Source organism: Oreochromis aureus, linkage group 14 (genome assembly GCF_013358895.1).
Source record: "Oreochromis aureus strain Israel breed Guangdong linkage group 14, ZZ_aureus, whole genome shotgun sequence".
Taxonomy (NCBI): Eukaryota; Metazoa; Chordata; class Actinopteri; order Cichliformes; family Cichlidae; genus Oreochromis; species Oreochromis aureus.
Genome location: NC_052955.1, coordinates 24,032,083 through 24,057,529, shown reverse-complemented (window position 1 = coordinate 24,057,529; position 25,447 = coordinate 24,032,083). Strand labels below are relative to the sequence as shown.

Below are 25,447 nucleotides of genomic sequence, written 5' to 3'. Positions count from 1 at the left end.
ACCGGTATTTGTCTTCCTTTTTCCCTGGATAATTATAAAGTAGGTAAAGGTGAACAGCACTTAATGTCATTTTTTTCTATACATGTGTAACAAGTAACGTCTAGTACTTTTCACTTCTGAAATGAGACATGGGAGTTGGTCTTTTGTTTCACACCTCACTGTGGTTTATGCATAGCTCTAACTCTTTGATATTATATTGAGACCCAACTTTCTTGCACTGTGTGTGTTTATGTGTGAATTGATTGCAGTGGCTTCAAAAGAGAAGGTCTGTAGTAAAAATACAGCAATTATAGTTGACACTACAACTACAAAAAGACTAAGATAAATAAAAGAAATGTATATGTTACATTCAATTAAAACATACACAGACCTTATTAACTTCACTATTCATTCCCAAAAATACCAAATCAAATTTGCAGTCTAGTGACATCTTTTCACTTGTAGTTTTAAAGACCTCAGCTGCAGCTTGGAAATTGGAGGAGCATATCAACACGTTCTCACTCCCTAAGCGTAATATTTTACGCCATGTGACAAATCGTCAACATATTACGTTTTCGGGCACCCAACACGTTCCTAAATGACGACAGGTTCTGAGCATATACGTAATTATATACTCAGTATAATGTTAGCAGATAATACAGAAGCCAGTTTACAGGCTTTATTATAAGCAAAAAGTTCAGCTGCTTATGAATGCAGATGGACATAAAATCCTGCTGCTGCAGTATGCTGTTAGTCGCCATTTGTCACATGATGTAACAGAACATCCCACACTGATTGTATACCATTAATGACTTGCTGATACTGTTTTGGGCTATTATCATATCAATTAAATAAAAAATCTAGTAGCGATAATCAGTGGAGGTACACTTTTCCTTAAGACTAACTCATATCTGTGTTTAGGCAATAATACATCTGAAACACCTTCAGGTTCAGGAGAAGAATCGGGAGCGAAAGCAAGCTGCATCAGGTCCTTGCAGTCATGCTTTTGTCAAAGGAAGCTGCTGTGGCTGATTCTGATACCCCAGTTTGGGACATTAATGTCAAAGTCACAGTCATGGTATCCCCACCTTAAAGATAATCAGCACGGTGGCAGACTAATGTCAATGGATATGTTTTATCCTAAATATTCAGAATTATTTATCAGTATGTGACAAACAACACAAAACAAAAATTCTGTTTTTCAGTCCAACAGGTCACGCGAAGAGTAAATCCCAAGAGAAATCCTGACTTGATCTGTGGATATATTAGTGACGGAATAATTCTGTTTTCCTTGTTTGTTTTTGACTTCTTTAAAGTGATACATGTTGCATCTACTAACTGTATAAATTTTACTTCCCACAGGAAATAAAATGCACTGCACATGTGGGAGTGGTTTTATTAAAGTTCATCAAATCATTGTCTTAGATAGAAATTAGTTACGTCGTGATGATATCCAGAAATGGATCCTAAGAGTAGCATTAAGGTAAAACTGTATATTGCTTACATTTAATAAGAGGTTGTTATAATAATGTGGTGTGTAAGAGATCCCGTTACTGCTTTTATAAAGAGTAATGTAAAGAGAAAATATTTTTAATACATGGTGGGGTTGAGGTTTTATATAGATTTGTGGTTGGATTGGCAACTTTCCCTCTCAGTAAGGTTTAATTTCAATAAAAGTAAAAAAGAAAAAGAAAAATCCATCTGCTTTTATTGTGAAAGTTCCTAGGTCATGTGTCCAAAAAAGGGCCAATAGAAATGGAGAATGACTTTAGTTTGCGGAAGTCACGGAAGTAGCGTGTCGCCTTCGAAACGAGAGGACGACATTTTTAAATAAGCTGATGCTCTGTAAAGTTTTATAAAGACTCTGGCAACAAAAATTAATTTCAGTGTGCTCTGGACTGTTAAGGTCAGTGTTTCACGTGTTCCTCGCACGGCTCACCACATTCAGTTTTGTCGGTTATGTCCAAATCAGCGAAATGGAGCCCAAAAGAAAACGAGTCAAAACGTCTACCCATCTATCAGCACAAAAGCAAACTAATTCAAGCTGTCAAAGACAGCAGCTTCCTGGTGGTCACCGGTGAGACTGGAAGCGGGAAAACCACACAACTCCCACAGTACCTGCGTGAAGCAGGTAAGCTGGCTTTTACTATGAAAGACACAGACATACTGAATAATTCTGCACGTAAAGTCACCATATAAATGCAGTGTACCTGAACTGAACCGTCTGAGTAGTACGAAGTTAGTGTGGTGACCATTAAAAGAAAACAATGACCAACTTTTGTCTGTTTGTTTGTTTTTTCAGGCTTTTGTAAAGATGGCAAAATTGGCATCACTCAGCCGCGCAGGGTAGCTGCCATCACTGTGGCCCAGAGGGTAGCCCAGGAGATGCAGTGCACTCTGGGAAAGGAAGTTGGCTATCAGGTCCGCTTTGATGACTGCACGTCACAGGTAAAAATAAATAAAAATCCAATAATTATACTACTACTAATAATAATAGTAATAATTTATCCCCTGCAGAAAATACGTGTTTTCAGTATTTTTTTTGACACACACTTGTTTGTGCCTGAGCCAGGACACGGTGGTGAAGTACATGACAGACGGCTGTTTGCTGAGGGAGGTCCTGGCAGACCCTGCACTCTCTCAGTACAGTGTTATAATCTTGGATGAAGTCCATGAACGCAGCCTTAACACGGTGAGTCACCCTGCTCACCCAGAGTAATTAACACCATGTTGTTGAGACACTGACATACAGTAAAGCTTATCAACTTCCTTAAACCAAAACCTCCAGTCCTCAAAAAAAAAAAAACAACAAAATTACAGCCTTTAAAAAAAATTAAAAAAATTCTGTGATGTCATATCTGTGGTGGGCCTAGGTTTACATGCACTCATCATGTGCGCTTCACATAAAACTGTTTTTAATTTGCTCCAGTGAGTCAGTGTGTCACCCAGTCTGCCCCGATTCTAACATGAGATGATTATTCAAATTAGTCTCACCTCAGCGTTTCCACAGAAGTCCTGCTACAATCATGCTCTGCAAATGTTTTGGTAGTTGTAGTCTTTAAAACCTCATAGAAATATTAGATTAGTTAGAAGTCATCTTTCAAGATAGCAAATATACAAAATAATTTCAAAACGACATAGAAGACTGAAACACTGAATGGGTTGAACAACTGCACTAAAGTTATCCATTTAAACACTGCCACCTTTTGGTGAAAGTTTATTTTCCCCCTTTTAAGTTTGTTTCTCTGTGTGTTTTATTACAAGGACATTCTCCTGGGTTTAATAAAGAAAGTCTTCACTAACCCAGCCAAGGCCACCAAGGGCCGATCCTTCCCTCTGAAGGTGGTGGTGATGTCGGCCACTTTGGAAGCTGACAAACTATCGGCTTTTCTTAGTAACTGCCCTGTCTTCGCTATTCCTGGGAGGACGTTTCCTGTAACCTGCACGTTTGGGTCGGCTGTTGGACCTAAAGATCTGGAAAGCACTGGTTATGTAAAAGAGGTACTCAGGGTCATCTGGAAATCAGGCACTGCTTTGCATGCATATTTCTGTAATTGTTATATAGCCAATAATAATTATTAGGGATTAGGTAAGCTTAGATATGTTGTAGATTGATGTGTTTGGCTGGCGTTTATCAGATTTTACACCTTCTGCTCTACAGGTTGTGAAAGTGGCTCTGGACATTCACACTAGTGAAATGGCTGGGGATATTCTGGTGTTTTTGACAGGCAAATAATGATTAGTCTTCATCAAATATCAAGATTGCAATATACCCATTAAAAATAATATTGATAATCAGCCACATTATTTCCTTTTTTTTTTTTTTTTTGACGACAGGTCAGTCTGAGATCGAACACGCCTGTGACATGCTGTTTGAGAAAGCCGAGTGTATAGACTATCGCTATGATGTAACAGACCAATCAGTGGATGGCCTTCTCATTTTGCCCCTTTATGGATCCATGCCGACTGGTAAACGCACACAGCTGCTGTGTCAGATGTTGAACCGGTGTCAGCTTTCTGTGTGGTATCACTGTGATGTCATCTTCTTTTCTTTTTTGTTTTTTCCTGTCTTAGATCAACAACGGCAGATTTTTCAGCCACCACCTCCAGGAATAAGAAAGTGTGTCGTGGCCACAAACATTGCTGCAACCTCTCTCACCATCGATGGCATAAAGTGAGTAAAGACCTGGGGTACAGTGGTTTAGCAGTTTCTCTCACACCTTTTGGCAAACACATCGTCACGCCATTCTTGTCCACATTTAGGTACATTGTGGACAGCGGCTTCGTGAAGCAGCTCAACCACAATTCGAGGGTGGGCATGGATATCTTGGAGGTTGTGCCTATTTCAAAGTGAGTTTCTGAAAAAAATAACAAGTCATTTTATACCTGCATACAGCTTTAACAGAGACTTGATTTATTTATTTTTTTGTAATCAGGAGTGAGGCGCAGCAGAGAGCAGGTCGAGCTGGAAGAACTTCAGCTGGGAAATGTTTCAGAATCTATACCAAGGAATTCTGGGAGACGTGTATGCCTGAATACACAATTCCAGAGATCCAGAGGACGAGTCTGACCGCTGTGATACTCACGCTCAAGTGCCTGGGAATTCATGATGTCATCAGGTATGTTTTCACCTCATTCTGTCTCAGTTTCTTATTCAGTGTAGTTTGACTACCTTTGCCTTCCGGTTGTCACTGATTTATTCATTAACAAGAGTTGATTTGTTTTTAAGGTTTCCTTATCTGGACTGTCCAGAGGAAAGGTTCATATTAGAAGCACTAAAGCAGCTCTACCAGTTCGATGCCATCGACAGGTGAGTACAGTGGATTTAAAAGTCAGCTGTTCTTGTAGGATTTTGCTTACATTTACTTTAGTTGCATCTTACAAGCTGGTCCACAAAGAGCGTACATAGCATCATCGTTGGAAGGACAAAACTTTATGTCGTGAAATACACCACAAAACACAGCAAAGATTGTCATCACTGAGTGGAGAAGATATTGCGCAAATGTTACTTCTATAAATTTCCACTCAGTTGAGCATTCAAGGTGCTTTCTATCACAAGTTTAATTCATGCAGTCACACGCATTCATACAGTGATTTTATCCATTACGTAAGTGCTTTATAACACTCACATACACATTTATGGATGCATTGAGGGCAACTGAGGGTTAGACATCTTGCCCAAGGATACTTTGACATCAGGATTGGAGGAGTCGGCGCGATCCACCAACCAATCTGATTGGTAGATAACCCGCTCTACTGCCTGAGCCACTGTGACATTACTGTGAAAAGGACTACAGGAGCATTAAAGGAGCTGCTGGAACGTCTATCAAGAACTGGTTGTGCACTACATGAGACAACAGTCCCTGTGGTTAAGGATGACAAGACAGAAGCCTTTTCTTATAGAGAAAAACATCTGATTCCAGCTGAATTTTGCATACTCAATGTATGCAAAATTCAGCTGGAATCAGATGTTTTGAACATGAAGTCTTCCAAAAGTGTGTTGGAAAATATGTTATAGTGTGATGTGGCTAAGGCTGAGCATTTTGGTCATACTTCCAAAAGGTTTGTTTGGCAGAAAAAACAGCATTGCACATCACTAACGAGCACCATATCCATGGTGAACCATGGTGGTGGCAGGAACATGCTTTAGAGGCTCTTTTTCTTAAGCTGAGACTGGAGCTTTAGTCAAGTTGGAGGAAATTATGAACAGTTCCAAATATCAGTCATTTTTGTCATAAAGTCTTCAGGTGTCTGCTAGAAAGAAGAAGAGGAATTTCACCTTTCACCACAACAATCTAAAGTATAGATCCAAATCATCAAAGTAATGGCTTCACCAGTAGAAGATTGAAGTTTTAGAATGGCCCAGCACGAGCCCAGACCTAAATTCAGTGGAAAATCTTTGAAGTGACCCGAAGAGGGCTGTGCACAGGATACGCTCTTGCAATCGGACAGCTTTGGAGCGCTTTTGCAAGGAAGAGTGGGCAAGTTACCAAGTTAACAATTGCTGTGCTGACTCCTCCCCAAAAAGGACTCAATTTTGTATTAAATTCAAAAACTTCAACAAAGTGTTAGAGTGTTCATATTTATGCAGCCAGATTATTGTACTTTTAAAAAATATTTTATCTAAGTTTATATTGTTTATCAGATTGATTATATGTGTTCTAGATCACATCACAAAACCATGGCCTTTTATCAAGGATGTGTAGACTTTTTAAATCCAGTGTATTGTTGTTTTTCCGGGGGCACTAGTGGCAGTCTTATGTAAATTTTATGAGCTCTTATCCTCTTATCTCTTTGATGTTTTGGCTGTAGAAGAGGAAATGTGACAAAGCTTGGGGAGCTGATGGTGGAGTTCCCCCTACACCCAGGCCTCACCAGGGCCCTGCTCAAGGCTGCCTCCCTCGGCTGCCAAGACCTGTTGCTTCCTGTGGCGGCCATGCTGTCGGTGGAGAACATCTTCATCAGGCCAGGTCCGCAGTAAGATTTGATGTTGATGATTTAAAGGAAATGTCATCTAACAGAGACAATAAGCTGTACATACAATACAGTCCATTTATTTACTGATATGCTGGTTTATTTGTGTATTTATTTCACGTTCTACCAAATGCGGAAGGCAGGTGACGTGGTATGAAATAAAGCTTTTGGCTCACAAAGTGTTGGCTGATCTCTTGTTCCCCTCAGGCCACCCTGATAAGCAGAAAGAGGCAGATAAGAAGCACCGAGCACTGGCTGCAAAGACTGGCAGTATGAACGACTTTGCCACACTTCTCAATGTCTTTCAGTCCTGCAAATCCAGGTGAAGAAAATAATCTATTAGTACTACAAGATGCATTTCTATTTTCCACTTCTTCCTCTAGAACTTCACATTGCATGACTTTATCTGTGAACCGCTGTGTGAGCCTCTTATGTGCTCTATAGTGATCGACCTTCAGCGTGGTGTAAAGAGAACTGGATCCACTGGAGGGCGCTGAAGTCAGCCTTTAGTGTGGAGACTCAGCTACGAGACATCCTCCACCGACTCCAGCAGGTAAAGCTTTTTGACATCACTGCGACGCTCTGCTAATTTGTTCATATTGTTTCTCATTGTTTGTGGATCTGCCTGCTTGCCTTCTAGAAAAAAGATTTCCCTGTAGAAACATTTGATGGCAACAAGAGTGAACTCTTTAGGCGATGCCTCTGCACAGGATACTTCACTAACGTTGCAAGAAGGTATCTGAAATGATGCTATGCAGCCTCATTTGGGGATTCATTGTATATAAAAGATAATAAATTCATGGTGGTTGTTGACGTATTGCTTTATTCCATCCCACATAGGTCTATTGGAAAGGTGTTTTGTACAATGGATGGCCATGGATCAATGGTTCACATTCATCCATCCTCATCTGTAAATGATTTTAAAAAATGTTTTTGGTTTAAATAATTTTCTATATTCAAAATGCAACATAAACTTACTCTGAGTTTTTTTTTGTGGCGTCAAGCTATTTGACCAGGAGGCAGAGCTGAACTGGGTCATCTTCCATGATGTGCTGGCGACATCACGGGTGTACATCCGGACAGTTTGTCCTATTCGATATGAGTGGGTGAAGGATTTATTACCCAAGCTCCATGAAGTGGACGCCTATGAACTGAGCAGTGTGGCGAGAGAAGAAGTTACAGCCGAGGAGATGACAAAATGGGAGTCCAGGGAAGCCGCCAAAAGACAATCAGGTTGTTAAAAGTAGAATCTGAGGCAGAGCCTTCAGCTTTCAGGCCCCTCTTCTGTGAAACCAACTCCCATTTTGGATTTGACTTCCCTCACCTCTTTTCACCATGTGTTATATACACCACTCTAAATGCAAGAGATTTATTCCTCTTAAAAGGGAGCTTTTTCTTTCCACTATCACCAAGTGCTTGCTTATAAGGGGTTGTGGGATTTTCTCTGTATTTTTGTAGGGTCCTTACCTTACAATATAAAGCACTGTTGGTGTAATTTGGTACTATATTAAATTGAAGGGGATAAAACTGCATTGTCAGAATATGTATTTATGATGTATGTATTTATTCATTGTTATAAATATTGTGGTTCTTGGTCTGTACTCACATTACTGACAGATACCATCAAAAATAGCTCAAAGAGGGTGAATTTAAAAGGGTTAACCTGTGTGGTGCTTTCCTGTTTTTTCATCTTCCAGAGGTTTCTAATGAGGATGCAATGAAGAAGCTGGAGAAGCGAAACAACGAAACCACAGTGAGCGATGCTCGTGCTCGCTACCTGCAGCGAAAGCAGCAAAGGCAGCAGAGTAAAGCTCTCTGATGTTTTTAAGGAAGTGATTCATACGCTGGAATACAAAGGAGTAGTTTTAGAAGACATTTGAATAATAAAACGTAGTGGTCATAAAATCGCCTCTGTCTTCTTTAATCCCTCCACTTTACAGGCTACACTGCAGCTGTGACTCTGTGTTTGCTTTTTAAACTCTTAGCTGACTGACTTAAGAGCCATTAACATTCATTTGGTTTGTGTCACACGACCGCCTCCCTGTCACTCAGTCCAGCTCTTTCAGGTTAAGGTTACAGCAAAGCACTTGATGTGCTTTTACACTGACCGTTCAGGTGCAGTGGACCCCTCTCTGGTCTCGTACGTCACTTCCTTTTAGTGTGAGTCTGCGGGGCCGCTGTACTGTCTGGCTGGGACGGAGGGCTTCAGTGCTAACCTTATTAAACTCCAAAGAGGCGTTTTCTTTTCTCCTGGATTGGTCTTTTTAATTACTTGTCATCGCATTTATCTGCCCGGCACTTCGCACCTTAGTGGAATCTGTTCCCTGGTCTGTTCGCACACGTTTCAACAGAGCACTGCAGCAGCGACTTGAGCAAGCACGCCGCCGCTACCGCTGTTGTTGTCAGAGAAGAAAACAAGCTCGGCGAGCAGTCCGCTAAGCTGTGTGATCATTGACAGAGTTCAATACACACACGCTTCCAGTGATAACTGAGGGTAGCTCTGCGATAGCGTAGCTCCGAGACTTTTCAAAGAAGCGACGGCTGGGACTTCTTCGTTGTCACTGAAGCCGAGGTAAGAACAACCAGAGTAACGAGAAATACCGCAAACGGCTAACTAACATGCTAACTAGCTGTTAGCTTGAAGGATATTTTGGCTAGCTGCCTTGTTTGGTCGTAATGCGGTCACGGTCAGTGTCCTCGCTGCTACCTGACGCGCCACTTGGCCTAGCTGCACATTGGCTATAATGTTAGCTGGGAGTGTTGTAACTACTCTATTACTCATAAGCTAGAGAAGCTTTAAGCCCGCTTTGGACTTGGAGGGGTAGCATTTGTTGACTTTGTTTCAGTTAGCTAGCTACACCACTGGAGGATGTGGACGTGTTAACGTTACGGTAATGTTTACGTTTGGCAGCTTGTGGTCGCGCTGAGTACGGTGCTTAGTTTGAAATTTGAATTAAATGATATTTTCCGACAGAGTAGCCGCATATGTGTCGGCTTTCCTCCGTTTCTTTAAGAGTTGCTGCATTTTGGGGCAAAAAAACAACCTTAACGCTTGACTGGTAGTGTTGGGAGGAGAGGTCACGTCTGTAAAAACAAAGGGGTGTAAGTTTACAAGGAAATGTCCTCCTTGTTTATTATCTCAGAGAGCAATTACCTATTATTCTGGCCAAGCTGTGATAACTAAGGATAGTCATAAAAAAAGAAAAAGTCTGAAGTCGAGGGGAGCCTTATCTGCTTCATCTTTGTAAACAAGGCAGTTCAAACAGTCTTTGTGACTGTACGCACTGTAATATTCAACCCCATCATTTTCACCGAAACGCTGCGAAATTCCGGTAAACCTATTATCTAACATAAGCTGTTGATTCAGGACTGACCCTGGATCACCAAGGCCTCTCCACAAACATTTAACAAGAGCCGTTGTTGCTTTTTGACATTACACAGCTTTGCAGCCATTTCGCTAAGTGTTAGATGAGCGGCATTGATTTCCTGATCACTTTCACTTGCCCATTTCTAGAATACGAGGATCTACTATGTTTGGCTATAACGTGACAGTGAAAACACCGGGGGGGTGGTAAAGATTTGTCAGAGAGATTTGCATGAGATAATGATGACAGCACCCGGAGTGGTCATGATAATGATGTGCAAATTGCAGCAGTTTTCTTTTGTTGTGGAGTTGCTTTTCAAAGCGGCAGAAGGTGGAGAGTTTACTCAGGCACATTGCTGCAATGACAGCAGTCAGATAGGCATCAAGAGCAACACTTTTTTTTTTCTTCTTTGTGCATGTGTGTCAGTTTCAGTTTATGTCTTCACCGTTTTGCTTCCTTTAGGCACCGTGTCTTCTCGCATTCATTTTTCAGCGTTCCCCTGCACCTTAGTGAACATTAAAAAACAATTACTTGAGGCTATGTGTTCCTATTCAAAGTGAGGAACCGAATTGTCAAGTCAGGGAACGTTTTTAGTAGTTATCGACAACTAACATTACACTCTTTCCATAATCCTGTGCAGCTCTGCGTGTTTATTGCACTTCTTATTTAAATTAATGTAGATAACCTATTTAACTTGGCTTTTTAACTGGCTTTGTTGTATTTTACTTTTCATGCTCTTCTTGGTTATTTTCAGTTTAACTCGTTTGCTTGGTTCTTTCCTCCAGGTATTTCTTTCTTTTTTTTTTTTTATTATCTGAGCCACAGTGAGGCACTTGACCAATAACAACAGCTTGCACAATTTCCACCAACCTGTCTGCAGCCCCCTCCCTACCCAGACAGTCTTCTGCCCCAGCATGAATGAAGTCAGTGTTGTGAGAGAGGGATGGCTCCACAAGAGAGGTAAGGGGCCCTTTGTGTTCAGCATCCATCACCTGAGTCTACATTAAATGACATAATGTTATATCTTAAGTATTAGCTACTTCTCGTGAGCTTGTCAGGGGTTCCTTTTTTGACAGAGAACGGCTGTGACAACCTTAATGGATTCCCAGTGTAATGATGTTCAAGTACATTTATGGGAAAGTCAGACATCACTGGCCTCTCTCTTTAAAAATAAATAAATAAGTAATCTGTTTTTCAGGTGAATATATTAAGACATGGCGTCCTCGTTACTTCATCTTAAAGAGCAATGGCTCCTTCATTGGCTACAAAGAGAAGCCCGAGGTGTCCAGTGACCACAACCTCCCACCGCTCAACAACTTCTCTGTCGCAGGTCAGCTTTTCCCTCTGGCTGACAAACTTGACTCAGTGCAATATCTAAACTCTGTTTTATTGTTGGTGCCTTCAGCTAAAGTGTCTGTGCTTTTGCAGAGTGTCAGCTGATGAAGACGGAGCGCCCCAAGCCCAACACGTTTGTCATTCGGTGTCTGCAGTGGACCTCCGTTATTGAGCGGACTTTCCATGTAGACAGCAATGAGGAGAGGTAAGACTTATGCTCTCTGTGGGAAAAGTGTCGATCACAGTGGCTTTAGGCTGGTGCATCTTAAAATTCATTTTACTTGTGAAAATGGCTTTTGTCTGCAATTTTTCTCTCCATACTACATAAATATCCTAAAAATGAACTTAAATATTGTTTAGAGATGGCATAAACTCTGCTTGAGCTCAATATACCTTGTTTTCTTTATTATCATTTGCAGAGCGCTGTTTCACTAGAGCCAGACTCCAGTTATATATTTATTATTTATATCCAGTTATTATTTAATTGCTCTGAATTGGATTTTGCCCTTTCTTTTGTTTCAGATAAATAACAAGTTTAAATAAGTGAACTGATCGTACAGTTGCAGTCTTGGTGTCCACTAAGGCAGATATTACAGATTTAAAACAACAGGAGAGTTTTATAATCTGAGATATTAATCTTTAAGTGCATTTGTGGGCTTAGTTTGAAGGCCAGACTGAAAAAGAAAACAATTTGTTTTAGATTTCGTCAGCTTAGTGTTGCCATGGTATCACAGTGTTGGCAATGGTTTTAAATGTATATGATACAGAAACTATCATGATGTCTTTGTGTAACCAAGTTGATTTTAGTATGTAGTTTTGATCACATCTCAAAACACCTTTAAAAGAATAAAAACTGAAAGACACAGAATGGACCAGACTGTAATCCAGAGTCCATAAATGGGTCATTGTTAACCACACTCACTGAAAGCCATTTAGTTTGCAAGTATGAGCAGCCATCATAATCTAAAGAGAATTCAGGGCCAGATTAGGCCTGATTATTCACCTCTAACCCAAGCATTCGTCATTGGGTTTTGTTTACATCGTCTCTGCCAAGTAGCAAATCCCAGAAGCCCCTAGATGACTAGTACACAGATTATCTTCTACCTTCTAAACTTAGCATGCTAGACTACGAATTTTCCCACTGAGATTTATTTAAATTTTGACTACTTTGATGCGTGTGTCTTGCTCCAATCAGGGAGGAATGGATGCGATCGATCCAGGCGGTAGCAAACAGCCTGAAGAGTCAGCAGCAAGATGAGGAGCCCATGGAGATCAAATTTGGCTCCCCGAGTGACAGCAGTGGCATGGAGGACATGGAGATTGCTGTGTCCAAATCCCGCACAAAAGTGGTCAGTATTTGCACAAGCAGTGCCTGGCAGCTGAGTGTATGCTGTGTTTGTCCAGCTAAGCTCATCTTTATTGAGCAAGTTGTTCAAACTTTAAGCCTCTTTCTCAAAGCTTTTTTTTTTTTCTCCGGTTTTGGTGAAGCAATCTTTAAATGAGTTCAGGGTAACATTTCATTATATATTTTATCCAGTGCTAAGTCACTTCAATTGATTTTGAAGATTGTTGAAAATAACAGCCAGTGAGGTTGTTATTTAACAACCAGTGAGGTTCTTATTGAGTAATAAAAACATATAACATGTATAGCTGTTAATGTGTACTGATCATATACAAGTTTGTTGTGCTGTAGAGAAGTCTTAATTTATGGGGTAAAAGTGTTCCTATCATTTTATGGTCTTATCCCAGCTGAAGTGTCCTGCTTTACTTTGTGTTTGTGCGATCTAATACAAATTGTGATCTGCCTCCTTGTCACCTCCCTTACATGCTGTACACTAGAGGCCTGCACAAGTCTTTGAAGTAATTCTTTGAAATTAATCTGAGTCTGTCTTTTTGCTTTTGTTTCTCATCCAATATGAAAAATTAGCAATATTTTGAACTACATCATGGCATAACATGTTGCCTGTCATTAACACGAGAAATCAACATGCTAGGATACATCAGCAGTGTCCAATAGCTGTTACTTTACATTTTAGATAGAGGCAGTTCTGATGTATTTATACATAAAAACACATCCTTCAGTCTGATCAGAGTTCAAAGATGAAACACTGGTGGCATCTTTGAGAGTTGAGTTTCGTTCGAGAGCACCTGTAGACCTATTAATTTGTCTCTGCTTATCTTTGACCTCTGTTTTCTTAGACTATGAGTGACTTTGACTACCTGAAGCTTTTGGGCAAAGGGACATTTGGTAAAGTGATCCTGGTGAAGGAGAAGGCAACAGGGATGTACTATGCCATGAAAATCCTGCGCAAAGAAGTCATCATTGCTAAAGTGAGTCCTGTCACATCAATATGTGTAGTAGCAGAATTCTGAGCAGTTATTTAGGTGTTGTTTACACTCCAAGTACTGAATGTGTGTTTATATTTAGGATGAGGTGGCACACACAGTTACAGAGAGCAGAGTTCTCCAAAACACGCGGCATCCTTTTCTAACGGTGGGTAACGGTGCATCTATTGTTGTTTCAGTTTCTGCTTTCCTACAATGACTGGACTTTCATCAGCATAACACAGTCAGTAATTCATCTTCCCTCTTTTACAGACACTAAAATATGCATTTCAAACACACGACCGGCTATGCTTCGTGATGGAGTATGCAAATGGAGGAGAAGTAAGTCTTCCTCTTTCTCTTACTGTTGTGTCATTTCTTTGTGTGACCTTTTGGAAGATGGCTAGTTGCAGAAGGGCAAAAACATAGAGGACGCTGCAGTATTGGGTCACATTAATAAATAAAAAAAAAAGTATAGGTTTGATTTGAGAATTGTATTCCAATGTGCATTTTTTTTTTTCAGGAAATCAAATGTCTTGAGAAGCCTTAAGAATATGTTTTTTTGAGCTCATTCCTGTTTGTAATTCTCTTGCAGCTCTTCTTTCACTTATCCCGGGACAGAGTATTCACAGAAGACAGGGCTCGATTCTACGGTGCAGAAATAGTGTCAGCACTGGAGTATCTTCATTCACGCAATGTAGTTTACAGGGACCTGAAGGTAGGATGATTTCTGGCTTTGACTATATAACAGTAATGTATACATATATTAAGGAGGGATGGGAGGGATATACAGGGATGAGCTAGTAAGGGAGTAATGTCTTGATAGAGTCATTACTCCATGCAGCATCTCTGATGCAACACATCAAAACATCCAAGTTTTGCAGTCATACTGCAACAGGACAACAAATAAAGACTTTTAATATGTACAATAAGTATGCGATTTTAAATTATTTTCCCAGCATGGCTGTGGGCTGATTTGCCTCTAATTTGAATTTCTCCCCACACAGCTGGAGAACCTCATGTTAGACAAGGACGGCCACATAAAGATAACAGACTTCGGCTTGTGTAAAGAAGGGATCACAGACGGCGCCACCATGAAAACCTTCTGTGGAACCCCGGAGTACTTGGCACCAGAGGTAATTCAGTGGTTGGTTTTATTGTCATGAGGGTTATTTGTGGACAGTATAATGTAAAAAGGCACCAGTGACACAGAGCTGGATGAGACAAATGGGAGAGATGATAAACAGTATTACCATGATAAAAGGACCAGTCATAGTATTCAAAGTGGCCATTTTACCAGAGGATGTCTGTTACCACCTTGTTCCCAATTTTTTTTTGTGATTGAAAAAATGGTTACTGATATTCCTGCACCTCTATTTCCATTGTTTGGTTTCTTTCTTGACACTTTTCATTTCTACCCTGTCAGGTGCTGGAGGACAACGATTATGGTCGAGCAGTGGACTGGTGGGGATTGGGCGTGGTGATGTATGAGATGATGTGCGGTCGATTGCCTTTTTACAACCAGGACCACGAGCGCCTCTTTGAGCTTATCCTAATGGAGGAGATCCGCTTCCCCAAGAACCTGGCTCCTGAGGCCAAGGCCCTGCTGGCAGGCCTGCTTAAAAAAGATCCCAAACAGAGGCAAGTTGTCCCATCACAATAAGCACTACTTTATGAATATTATGAAGAATAATTAGAGAGAGAGGATTAAATGGCTAAAAGCAAAGTTAAACCTTTAAAGATTTTTACAGCCACTTAACCAAAAATAAACAGCCTAAAATATGTTTCTGATTAAAGCTTAAAATTCTTGAACACATGGATATTTATTCATTGTTTTGAACTTTATCTGCAGCATAATGGATACATGGCAGCAGTACAGCTGCACTTGTTGCACTCGGTTAGTTTTCTGAATCTTCCACTGTGCTCAGGGGCACCATGTATTCAGCTATAAAAGGAGTAACCATGTTATTTAAGCCCATGTTCTTTCTTGATTTGTTTTGGCTCAGGATAATGGCCATAAACAGGAACGTAATTAATTGTTGTTTTGACCAAGCACTGCGTTTCTGGTAATAGTCGAAGAACCGCTAATATTAGCACATTAAGGACTGCCTGCAGGCTTACTAACACATTGTAAATGGTAAGGAAATGAAAAATAAATTTGTCTACAAATTGGTAAATATAAGTCAGTGGAGACCAACACAACAAGTGCTTGTTGTGCCCATCTAATGACTGTGTTTTGTACATTTATTTGTAGCTGGTGAGTGTGTGGGTGGTGGTGACGATGATGGTGTTTTTGTTGTGTTTACAGGCTCGGAGGTGGTCCAGACGATGCCAAAGAAGTGATGAGCCACAAGTTCTTCACCTCCATTAACTGGCAGGATGTCATTGACAAAAAGGTGAGATGAAAACAAACGATGGGGGAAACTGGATGAACTGCATGTGAACTGACTGATTTCTTTCCTCTCCCCAGCTTATTCCACCCTTCAAGCCACACGTAACGTCCGAGACGGACACGCGCTACTTTGACGACGAGTTCACAGCACAATCTATTACAATAACTCCTCCAGACAAGTGTAAGTGCACTTAAGTGGCTGCTTTTCTTTGTGCTTGGATTTATTTTTCTAAGCAGCGCTGAGCTTTCAGTTTCATCTTTGTATCATCTTCTTCTCTCCCCTCCAGATGACAGTTTAGACGTAGAGGATTCAGATCAGCGTACTCACTTCCCTCAGTTCTCCTACTCTGCCAGCATACGGGAATGATCCCTCAGACTTTTGAATGAGCAGGCAGGCTGACACACGATCACAATCCCACATACACACTTGCACTGCTGAGGAAATTTGAACGACACCAACAATTTGAAAAGAAAAAAAAAAAGTAACAAAAAAAAGGAAAAAGAAAGTGGCACAAGACACATTTTCATTCTGTTTTTAACGCACATGCACACATACTGGCAAATCAGACAAGACACAGATCATAGTAGTAGGGAATGAACACACACAGACCCCGAATGACTGACCTCAGCAGGTTGGTGTGGATAGACTGGCAGCTTTGTCTCTGTAAGTCCTCTCAGGGCTTGCGTTAGGCTTCCCTGCGGGACCTCTGCTGCAACACATCAGAGCCTTGACACTTTGAAAACCAGGTTATGCCAGCAAGTAACACCTCTTTACCAGCTGTTCCATGCTTCACACACACAAATAAACACACACCAAAATCTACCAACTCATGCACAGACTGCATAAATGTACTTGATAGAGTTTTACAAAACCAGTATAATCAAGATTGGGAAAATCACAGCAATTTGATGATGGGGAAGACAAATTTTGATTTCATCACTTGTTACGGTTTTAAATGTAAAGCCATATTTCTGCATTTTTTTTTAATTTTTTTTTTAACAAGTGCTCTTTCTGGAACTTGCTGTTACAAATCAAGAGTGGGATTTTCCCTACAGTTGGGTTAAAGGGGGGCGATAAGGAAGAGGAGAGGGGTAAGGACGGGTTGCCATTACTGTTTGCACTGCGTGTGTGTGTGTGCGTGTGTGTGTGTGTGTGTGTGTGTGTGTGTGTGTGTGTGTGTGTGTGTGCAAATGGTCGAGCAGATGTGTGAACGTATGTGCATGTAGGGTGCAAGAGAATGTATGAACAACCATTTTGAGTCTCAGCCATCCATTTGTGTCTGTTGTTATGCACGATGTTTTTTTGTTTGTTTTTTTAAACTCGGAACTTTTGCTGGAATATGGACAAGAGAGGACACCACAGAGCACACTAAACAGGCTGGGTGTGTTTTTTGTTTTTTTCTTAAGGGAACAGGCATGTTATTTATGATTGGCTGGCTTACTGCTAAGTTGAATCAGTCTGGATTACAAACTGGGATCGTGTGTATGGCTCACATTTGCTTTAAAATACTGCATTAAATTTATCTTGATGCAGCAGACAAACTTTTAGCATCCAAAGTGTGCGACCAGCTTGTAGCCAGTTGAAAGTCTAAGAAAGTTTTCCTTCAGGCTAGCCAAACTTCCATGTTGAAGCAGTAGGAATAGAAAGGAATCCCCCCCAACCTGTCTACAGAGACCAATCTAGCGGAGAACAGACATCCACTGTTCTCACTGCCTCACTGAAGAATTTGGCACCAATCTTTTATTTTCAGTCTGTAATATCATTTTTTTTGTGTGTGCTGTTTTGTTTTTTAATTTAGCCCGTGGGTGTCTCCCCTGTATTTTGAGAATGAGCGTTCAATCATTGGTTAGAGGCTAAAATTTGACTGAGTTGTTAAACACTTCACATGATTCCACGTTTGATGTTTAGAGTCTTTGTGTTTTTAGGGTTTTTTTTCTTTTGTTTTTTTTATTGGTTTGTTTCTTAAATTCTGTGTTGAAGCACTTAAATCTGTGTAGCTGTACGTCTGGAGCAACAGTCTGCAGGTTTACAATCAGACTAAAAGCTGCGTGAGCTGTTTGACCGACCTTCAGCCTGCGAAAGAGGAGGAACTGATGGAAACGTGAGCGCTGACGTTGAAATGATAAAAGCCCTGAACATGATATTGAAAGAGTACTCAAATTGATGAACGTGTATTCCATAATGCTGGAAGAGGATGCTGGTTGCTCTTTGAACTTAACTAAAGGAACATCGAAACTATTTTTTTTTTTTTTTTTCGTATGTCATCATTTTTGTTTGTTTGTTGTTGTTTTTTTTCATCCCCCCCCCCATCTATTTCTCAAACCTTTGAAGACACGTTGTCTTGTTTGAGTATACGTTATATAAGATATATATTAAACTTTTTTTTAAACCACTTTCTTTTAAGTTCTTCATTTCAAGGGGATTCCACATGAGGATTGCTTTATGTAGTGATTTGACTTGCATTGTCACATCAGACACATCAAAAAACGAATTTAATCATTTTATTAAGCATATAAGCTGATATTAGAATAGCTTTATTGAGGGGAGGCAAAAAACGGAAGTTTGATTGTTATGTTTTACTAAAGACATATTTGCCCCAAAATGGGTTAATTGTGAGCAAGCCAAGAGCAGCACTTGACTGAACTTAGTGTGTATATAAATATTTTCTGCAACAAATCAGCATTCTCTGGGATATCCCTCGTGTCATGTCACATCTTTATTTCTTCAATTTTAAGTTTGTGTGAATGCTGCGGTGTGACAGAGTGTGCCTCCGAGTGAAAGTGGTGAAATGGACACGAGAATCTAAAGGCCCCTGCTCCTCAAATGATGATGATTATGTGGTGATCAAATGGCTTTGATTTACAGTTCACAACTCCAGCACCTCTTCTCACTGGCTCAGGCACAGTCGTCATACTCTAGCCTAGCGTCCTGCGTTTTGGACACAGCAGGAACAGATATCAGAACCATTGCACTGATGGACTCCACTGTGGATTTGCCTTCATTGCTATCACGGCCATAAGGGGGTGCTGCTGGACTTCTTTTGATATTGGTTGTGAAGCCATACACTGAACCTCGCTGCTGGCCACGCTTTAAGCAATGCTTCACAGCTAAACATGCAAGTTAATACCCCTGACCTCTCCTGTAGGCTTACACGGGCACAACAAGTGCCTCTTTATTATTTTGTAAATACCAAAAAAAAAAAAAAGGAAAAAGAAGCAGCTAGATGGGGAATGCAGCATTAGTAGAAGGGGAGGCCTGCAGCTTCGTAGTGTTTGATTTGCAGCTTTACTATGGTTATCTTGCTTCTTTGTATATTTGAATGTGATCAGCAGTCAGGAATGTCACACCTGATGCCGGTATAAAAGATTTTTTTTCCCCCATTTTTTTTATATAGATATTTTTTTGCTTGTTGCTGTTAGTTGAGGCTCAGAGGGCAATGAAAAAAAAGCAATCTCTAAGGGGAGGACTTTGTCCTGGAAGGCATTTCCAGCCCCCTTTTGCAAGACTTTACAATGTAACGGGTGATACCTGCTACAGTATGGTAGCTTATAACATTTGCAACTATAATGTGCCAGTAAACATTTTTACTGAAGAAATCTGTGTGTGTTTTTCTTTCATGAACTTGGTGAGTGTAGGCTACATATACATGCACTCCATCTCCTAGATAAGGCTGTCAACTAAAGGGACTGTACCTTCAGATTAATGTTACAAAATGAGTCATTTATTAGAATTTAAATATAGATGCAGACAGAAATGTAACCCAGACCTAGTTTAAGCCATAAGAGGCTTTGAAATAGCATTTGAGCAATTATTTGAGAAAGGACATTTCCCACAAGCCAATTCTAGCAACTCAATTATTACATCATTTTGTAATTGGACGATTGCACTATGATAGCTTTGTTTGTATTATAAAACTAGTGAAGGAACACGGCTTCGCGTTGACCTTCGTGGGGTTGCATAAAATGCCCCAATTATGAGAGTATAATATAACCGTTAGCATTGTTCGGTCTCACTAAAACGTAAGTTGCGGTGGACAAAACATTTCATTTAAGACTTAAAATTCATCTTTTTCCTTGAACTACGCAGATGAATTTTATGAGCTTTTAAGGACCCACGAATTTCTCACGGTTTGACGTTTTCACTACAGTGTGCATTTTTGCGCAATCTCCCATTTGTTTATTTATCCATCTATTTGGCTATCCACCGGAAGTTCTAACCTGCCTATCACACCATTGACCCCGCCCCAATCAGTGGGGCTCACCTGTCTTTATTAACGGCTCTTCTGGCTCGCCGGCTCTGCTCCAGGCCTCCGCCGACACCCGTGGATAAGTAGCTGCAGCGGCCGTGCATGAGACCTGTGTCTTCGGCTGTGACCATGGCCAGGACTGGGTTCTGCGACACCAAGCCTCTGCTGGACTTACACAAGAAGGTTTGCTCTGTGTGCTCCAGAGACCCAGTCTTAAACATATGTGATATACTTCTAAAATCAACTGCTAAAATGAAGCATGGAAATTTCTTCAGTTTCCATGCTTCATTTTTTTCTGCCTTAAACCTTGTTGTGCTTGCTCAAATGCCGTGAGAATTTGGGCAAGCTGATGGAGAAATGAAAAAGGGAAAGTAACCTTTACCTCATTAATCACATTCCTTTGTTATTGCACCCCTTTATCATCTCACAGCAACATAATTAGAGGAGTCTGAAAGCTTTGTTTACTGCACTGCAGTCACCTTTCTCAAAGTCTACTAGTTTATTAGACTGATTGTGTTCACCTGCTATGAGTCCATGTAGCTGTAACAGGACCTTGATGCGGAACACACTTTTTGAACAAATCATTGCAGAGATATACTGTCAGCAGATTGTCTCACAAACTGCACTGTAGATGCATACCTCTTAAAGTGAAGGAGGAAGAGGGGGAAAATGCATAGGCATTCAATTTTAATGTCAGAATCAGAAAATGTCAGTCAGTTACTGTCTGTGATCCCTCCAGGCGGATGAAAGGCGAGCCCCACTAAGAACCTGGGCTAATGCCTCTGGGCCTATAGATCGCTGGCAGCCTGTAGAAGCAGACGAGTCCAGGATGAACCTGCTTAAAATGGAACCAGATCGCAGATGGGTATGCTTTTTGTCTCCCCACACTAACATGACTTCATGTACTTAAAGTGACTTAATGTATTCTTTTGCCAGCCAAGTCTTGACTGATTACAGGGATTCTGTGTGGATGTAAAGTTCCTCTCCTTTGGAGTAATACAAGTCTGGGTTAGAATTGGTGCTTTTATTTTCCTTGCCATGATCATAGGAGTTGCAAATTGAGCAGCTTTTCGCAATGATCAAATGTGTTCTCTGCAGGAAAGGAGACTGTCCTTGCAAACCAGTGAAGGCATCATCATGGGGTTTCATGAGGACAGTAGGGCATGGTCACCTGGTAAATTAATTGGTATGTTTTTTTTTAAAGATCAGAGCCATAAAAGCATGTTGTGCCAACATGTAGGATGAATGGTTAATAAAATTGAATTGTCAGTGTTCATAAGAGGGAATATTGTTTTAAACCTGCTCAAAGTTTATAAACTTGTGCTTCTCTTGCTGTCCTGTATAGCAGAAGGGTGTGTAGAAGATCCTGTGCTGCTTTACCCTTGTGGCCTGCAGGGTCTTCCTAGCCTACAAGTGCTGGTTCCTAGTTTGTTGCGCCATGAAATAGAGAAGGCATTAGAGAAATTAGATCTCATATGGGACCGGACATATGCCTGGGAGATGTTTCTAGACATGATGGTGAGACACCATTAAACCCCTTCATGTCTCATCTGAGTTAACCTTGTCTTTCAAGCGGGCTGTGTGCACACCTCACTTGTAATGTGACTTCACACACTTATTATTGCACTCTCATCCTTTATTTAGTGTGCCTTCTGTCTTCTATTTTCACCCTTTAGCGAACCCAAACACAGAACTTTCTTCCCAGTGCTGACCTCCCCAGGTATTTTACTGATGCCACTCGAGGTATTCTGGTGGATTGGCTCATTCAGGTTCATGTAAGTCCCCCTTTAAGTAGATTAATTTTCAGATAATCAAAGGCTGTATCCCTGTGTTGAGTTATTTGTTAAAAGTAAAACTGATAATGGACACAAAGGACACACATGAAAACGCATAATCAAAGTAAGTGGATAATGTAGGGTTACTCTATATCTAAAAAGCAATGAGTTAAAGCTATAAGTTTTCATGAAGGCTTTGAATCCTATTTAAGTCTTAAGCCATCCCTCATTTCTTGATATTTTGTTAGGAAATGGGTCTAGGAATTAAGTGTATACATGCATGGAAATACTACATATAAGCCAAAAACAAAGTTGATCCATTTCTAATGATATTCAAAGTCCATATTTCGTATGGTGGTTTGAACTTGTAGACAAGTGTTCATCAAATAGTTTTCAGGAATAGTTCTCCAGACGTCTTGAAAGCTCATCTTTGGATGTTTGCTGTGTTTCATTCCAAGATGATCCCACACTGCTTTGATAATGTTGAGTACAGTAGGGGGATGAGTTGAGGGTGTTTATGAACTTGGGGAAGAAACTGTTTTTGAGTTTGTGGGTCTATGTGCTGATGCACCTGTAGCGCTTCCCTGAGGGAAGCAGGCTTGATACAGCTTGCTAGCGTTAGCTGATAAACCTGCACTTCATGTTCAACTCCAAAAAAGGCAAGATGGAAATATGTGAAAAGCTAAACAGCAACGCTTTTAAAATGGTAGTCCACAAATCAATGGATGGCATCACTGTGGTTATGTATGTACATCTTCCATATACAGTATGTGAAGGTCCTTTTTTTTTTTTTTTTTTTTTTTTTTTTTTTTTTTTTTTTTTTTCCCCAGGAAATTATGCACTTTCAAGATGAGACCCTTCATCTGGCCATACACCTCCTCAACCGCTCACTGCGACTAATCAAGGTGACCACAGCCAACCTGCAGCTCCTTGGCATGGTTTGTCTCTTCATTGCTGCCAAGAAAGAAGAGTGTCTTCTCCCTGAGGTATGCTGCCTCAGCACTCCATTTCTGAACAGATACAGCATCCTTGGGTCTCTAAATAAGCCATGAGCATGTTCAATGCAGTGTAATTTGGCATGACTTAACAAATAATTCTTTGTTATATCCTCTTGATTGTGATTAATTGGCTAGCCTATTCATCTGGGCTGAACCTCGTAGAGAATCGTGGGGTTTTTTTTTTTTCTTTTTGTTTTTTCTTTTTTAAAATAAGAGAAAGTTTGTTTTCAACTTTCTCTTATCTAAAGCTGATACCCTACCCAAAAACATAGATGACCTGAAAGTGGCCATCAAAGCAGCTTGGCTTCAGTAACATTTCAGCAGTGTCCCAAGCTGATCACCCACATGCCATCCAGGACTGATGCATTAGTTTGTGCTAAAGACTTCCTATCCTAAGTGCTGAGTGTATAAACATACTCTTCAGAAGCTCAACATCTTTTAAATTCTTTTTTGTATTCATCTTAAGAAATATTATTTTGAGATGGTGGAATTCTGATTTTTCATAAGCTATATGCTGTAACAATGAAAATGAAAAGTGTATGAAATATTTAACATTGTGTAATGAATATATGAAAGTTTACCTTTTGAGTTGAACACAAAAAACATTAACCTTATGATCTTTTGAGATGCACTACTATTTTTAATCTTGCAAGTTAAGATGATATAAACTTTTTTCTAAAGCTGTTCTATCTCATGGTGATTGCTCCAGGTGTCTGGACTCTGCTCCCTGATGGATCATACCTATACTAAGCATCAGTTTCTGCGAATGGAACGTAAAGTCCTCTCTGGCCTCAAGTTTGAGCTATCCTACTCTCCACCTCTGCATTTCCTGCTTATTTTTGCCTCTGTTGCTCGCTGCAGTGCCATGGTAGATGGACAACATTTTTGTCAAGATGTGTTGTGCGCATTGAGCAGAAAGATCCAGTGTCACCCCATCCTGTTATTTGTGGCACTAGGTGGTGTGGATGGCTCGTTATCTGCTGGAGCTGTCGCTCCTGGAGGGCCAGTGTTTGGTGTTTCTGCCCGCTCAGCTCGCTGGAGCCGCACTCTGTTTGGCCCGCCAAGTTGTGCAGGAGCCTACAACACCAGAGGGAGAGGCTGCCTGGTGTTTAGTCTCCAGCATTCATGTTGGCAGGTCAGCAAGACATTTATTCATCACAAATTAATTGGCTATCACATTTACATCTATAAGAAGCTTTGTTACTTTCGTACTGGTCAGTTTAATGTCTGTGCTGTTGTTTTTTGGGGTTTTTTTCTTCTTTCTTTTCAGTGAGGCTACTCTTATGAAGATCATGCATATTCTAGCCAGTGCTGCTGCCAAGGCTCACACCTGTGCTACTTTTCTTAAATTTTCATCTCCAGAAACCATGCATGTCAGTAGACACCCAGGACTGAAAAATGCCTCCAGTCTACTGGGTGTATGCAGTTGACATACCTGCTTTGAAACAACTTGATTACATACTTGAGCTTCAAAGGTGCTAAACTAGTACAAACTAGTTTAAACTAGTTATACTGCACTAGTATAACTCAATGTTAGTCCTTTGACAAAAAGCTTCCAACCAAAGCAGTATCATCTTGACTATGGATCATGAAGTGTTGACATATAATTGGGTAAAGAACAAGTAAGATTTGTTGCCAGACATATGTACTGACCAACTTTGCAGCACACCTGTTTTATGAACTTATCTTGTAGCTGATTTAAAAAAATATATATTTGAACTGTATTGATGTCCTTGTCTTGCCATTTTGTGGAGAGGATGTGGTCTGTATGCCAAGTTATTTGAGAAAGTTTTAATGTAAAAAAAAAAAAAATAAAGTGTCTGGTGCTGAGTATTGACATCTGGCCTATTCATTTGTGCATAAATGTGGAATACATTTAAATCCAGTGGCACCTGGATTGTTTAAAAAAAAAAAAAAGTGCGCAAGTCTGAAGCCACCTCTAATTTCTTTGTTTTGCTAGAAAAATTGGAAACTGGTGTAGAGATGTATCGAGCCATGTGCCAATGTACAGGAAACTAGAACTTGTCTGTCAATATTTAATATGACCACATTTATTCGTAAACACAACCTGAGCACTTGTAATTTCTTTGATTCTTCAGGAATGGTTTATTGACGGATATGCAGTGATCTCCTTTGGATACTGGTTGTCTTTTTGTTCTGTTCTGTCAAGATGATCCACACTCTAGGAAGACAAAAAACAACGCACACAATGGAACACTATCAGTGCTTTCACTGCATTAGCAGAGTGTTTGGGATCATCTGACTGAGGTACTCTGGGTTCATTATTCCATAAATTAAACACTTACTGTTGAATCACTATCCTGACCACATCTGTATATATTGATGACCATTTGAGCTAGGAATGTTTAATTTGCATGCATCACTCCATAGAACTGGTTACTAATGTTCAATGCAGTGTAATTTGGCATTAGTCTTTCTTCCCGTTTCCCTTAATGTCTTCTTCACAGCCACCCTACCCCCGAGACCATTTTTGATGAGGACTCAATGAAGCGAGTGCATGGATAAACAGAGTTCCTTCTTTAGGAATCACCTTGTT

General features: G+C 40.4%; 3 protein-coding genes across 6 annotated transcripts; all 3 read left to right on the top strand.

Annotated features, from left to right (window-relative positions):
* The first annotated feature begins 1,743 nt into the window (after positions 1–1,743).
* Positions 1,744–8,358, top strand: dhx40 (DEAH (Asp-Glu-Ala-His) box polypeptide 40). The gene is made up of 17 exons (XM_031731656.2): positions 1,744–2,110; positions 2,282–2,427; positions 2,552–2,671; positions 3,244–3,480; positions 3,641–3,707; positions 3,817–3,948; positions 4,054–4,153; positions 4,243–4,329; positions 4,416–4,598; positions 4,709–4,789; positions 6,292–6,449; positions 6,661–6,775; positions 6,898–7,006; positions 7,094–7,188; positions 7,294–7,363; positions 7,458–7,686; positions 8,151–8,358. The coding sequence occupies exons 1-17, from the start codon at positions 1,939–1,941 to the stop codon at positions 8,270–8,272; spliced, it is 2,223 nt and encodes a 740-aa protein (XP_031587516.1). The 5' UTR covers positions 1,744–1,938; the 3' UTR covers positions 8,273–8,358.
* Positions 8,359–8,604: 246 nt separating this feature from the next.
* On the top strand, positions 8,605–19,463 carry akt2 (v-akt murine thymoma viral oncogene homolog 2). 3 transcript variants are annotated; one of them, XM_031731658.2, is made up of 14 exons: positions 8,605–9,025; positions 10,699–10,778; positions 11,017–11,148; positions 11,247–11,358; positions 12,349–12,502; positions 13,353–13,484; positions 13,582–13,647; positions 13,752–13,820; positions 14,074–14,196; positions 14,486–14,614; positions 14,905–15,119; positions 15,787–15,874; positions 15,949–16,051; positions 16,158–19,463. In XM_031731658.2, the coding sequence occupies exons 2-14, from the start codon at positions 10,733–10,735 to the stop codon at positions 16,235–16,237; spliced, it is 1,449 nt and encodes a 482-aa protein (XP_031587518.1). In that variant the 5' UTR covers positions 8,605–9,025; positions 10,699–10,732; the 3' UTR covers positions 16,238–19,463. The 3 variants fall into 3 exon arrangements, with proteins under 3 accessions (XP_031587518.1, XP_031587517.1, XP_039478763.1); XM_031731657.2 differs by having other exon boundaries at positions 10,604–10,778; XM_039622829.1 differs by lacking the exon at positions 8,605–9,025 and adding an exon at positions 9,170–9,344 and having other exon boundaries at positions 10,604–10,778.
* Positions 19,464–20,116: 653 nt separating this feature from the next.
* Positions 20,117–24,727, top strand: LOC116313850 (cyclin P). 2 transcript variants are annotated; one of them, XM_039622497.1, is made up of 9 exons: positions 20,117–20,300; positions 20,857–20,982; positions 21,216–21,303; positions 21,466–21,635; positions 21,794–21,892; positions 22,723–22,878; positions 23,600–23,758; positions 23,847–24,025; positions 24,161–24,727. In XM_039622497.1, the coding sequence occupies exons 1-9, from the start codon at positions 20,220–20,222 to the stop codon at positions 24,318–24,320; spliced, it is 1,218 nt and encodes a 405-aa protein (XP_039478431.1). In that variant the 5' UTR covers positions 20,117–20,219; the 3' UTR covers positions 24,321–24,727. The 2 variants fall into 2 exon arrangements, with proteins under 2 accessions (XP_039478431.1, XP_039478430.1); XM_039622496.1 differs by having other exon boundaries at positions 20,118–20,300; positions 21,463–21,635.
* Positions 24,728–25,447: the final 720 nt, after the last annotated feature.

Bases quoted from the DNA above. Each gene is read 5' to 3' on its own strand.
- dhx40 (XM_031731656.2), top strand. From the start codon at position 1,939: ATGTCCAAATCAGCGAAATGGAGCCCAAAAGAAAACGAGTCAAAACGT. The intron at 3,708-3,816 runs GCAAATAATGAT...TTTTGACGACAG, and splicing joins TATTCTGGTGTTTTTGACAG to GTCAGTCTGAGATCGAACAC. The intron at 6,776-6,897 runs GTGAAGAAAATA...TGTGCTCTATAG, and splicing joins TTTCAGTCCTGCAAATCCAG to TGATCGACCTTCAGCGTGGT.
- akt2 (XM_031731658.2), top strand. From the start codon at position 10,733: ATGAATGAAGTCAGTGTTGTGAGAGAGGGATGGCTCCACAAGAGAG. The intron at 11,359-12,348 runs GTAAGACTTATG...TGCTCCAATCAG, and splicing joins GTAGACAGCAATGAGGAGAG to GGAGGAATGGATGCGATCGA. The intron at 13,485-13,581 runs GTGAGTCCTGTC...GTTTATATTTAG, and splicing joins AAGAAGTCATCATTGCTAAA to GATGAGGTGGCACACACAGT.
- LOC116313850 (XM_039622496.1), top strand. From the start codon at position 20,220: ATGAGACCTGTGTCTTCGGCTGTGACCATGGCCAGGACTGGGTTCTGC. The intron at 21,304-21,462 runs GTATGTTTTTTT...TGTCCTGTATAG, and splicing joins GTCACCTGGTAAATTAATTG to CAGAAGGGTGTGTAGAAGAT. The intron at 23,759-23,846 runs GTAGATGGACAA...TTGTGGCACTAG, and splicing joins TTGCTCGCTGCAGTGCCATG to GTGGTGTGGATGGCTCGTTA.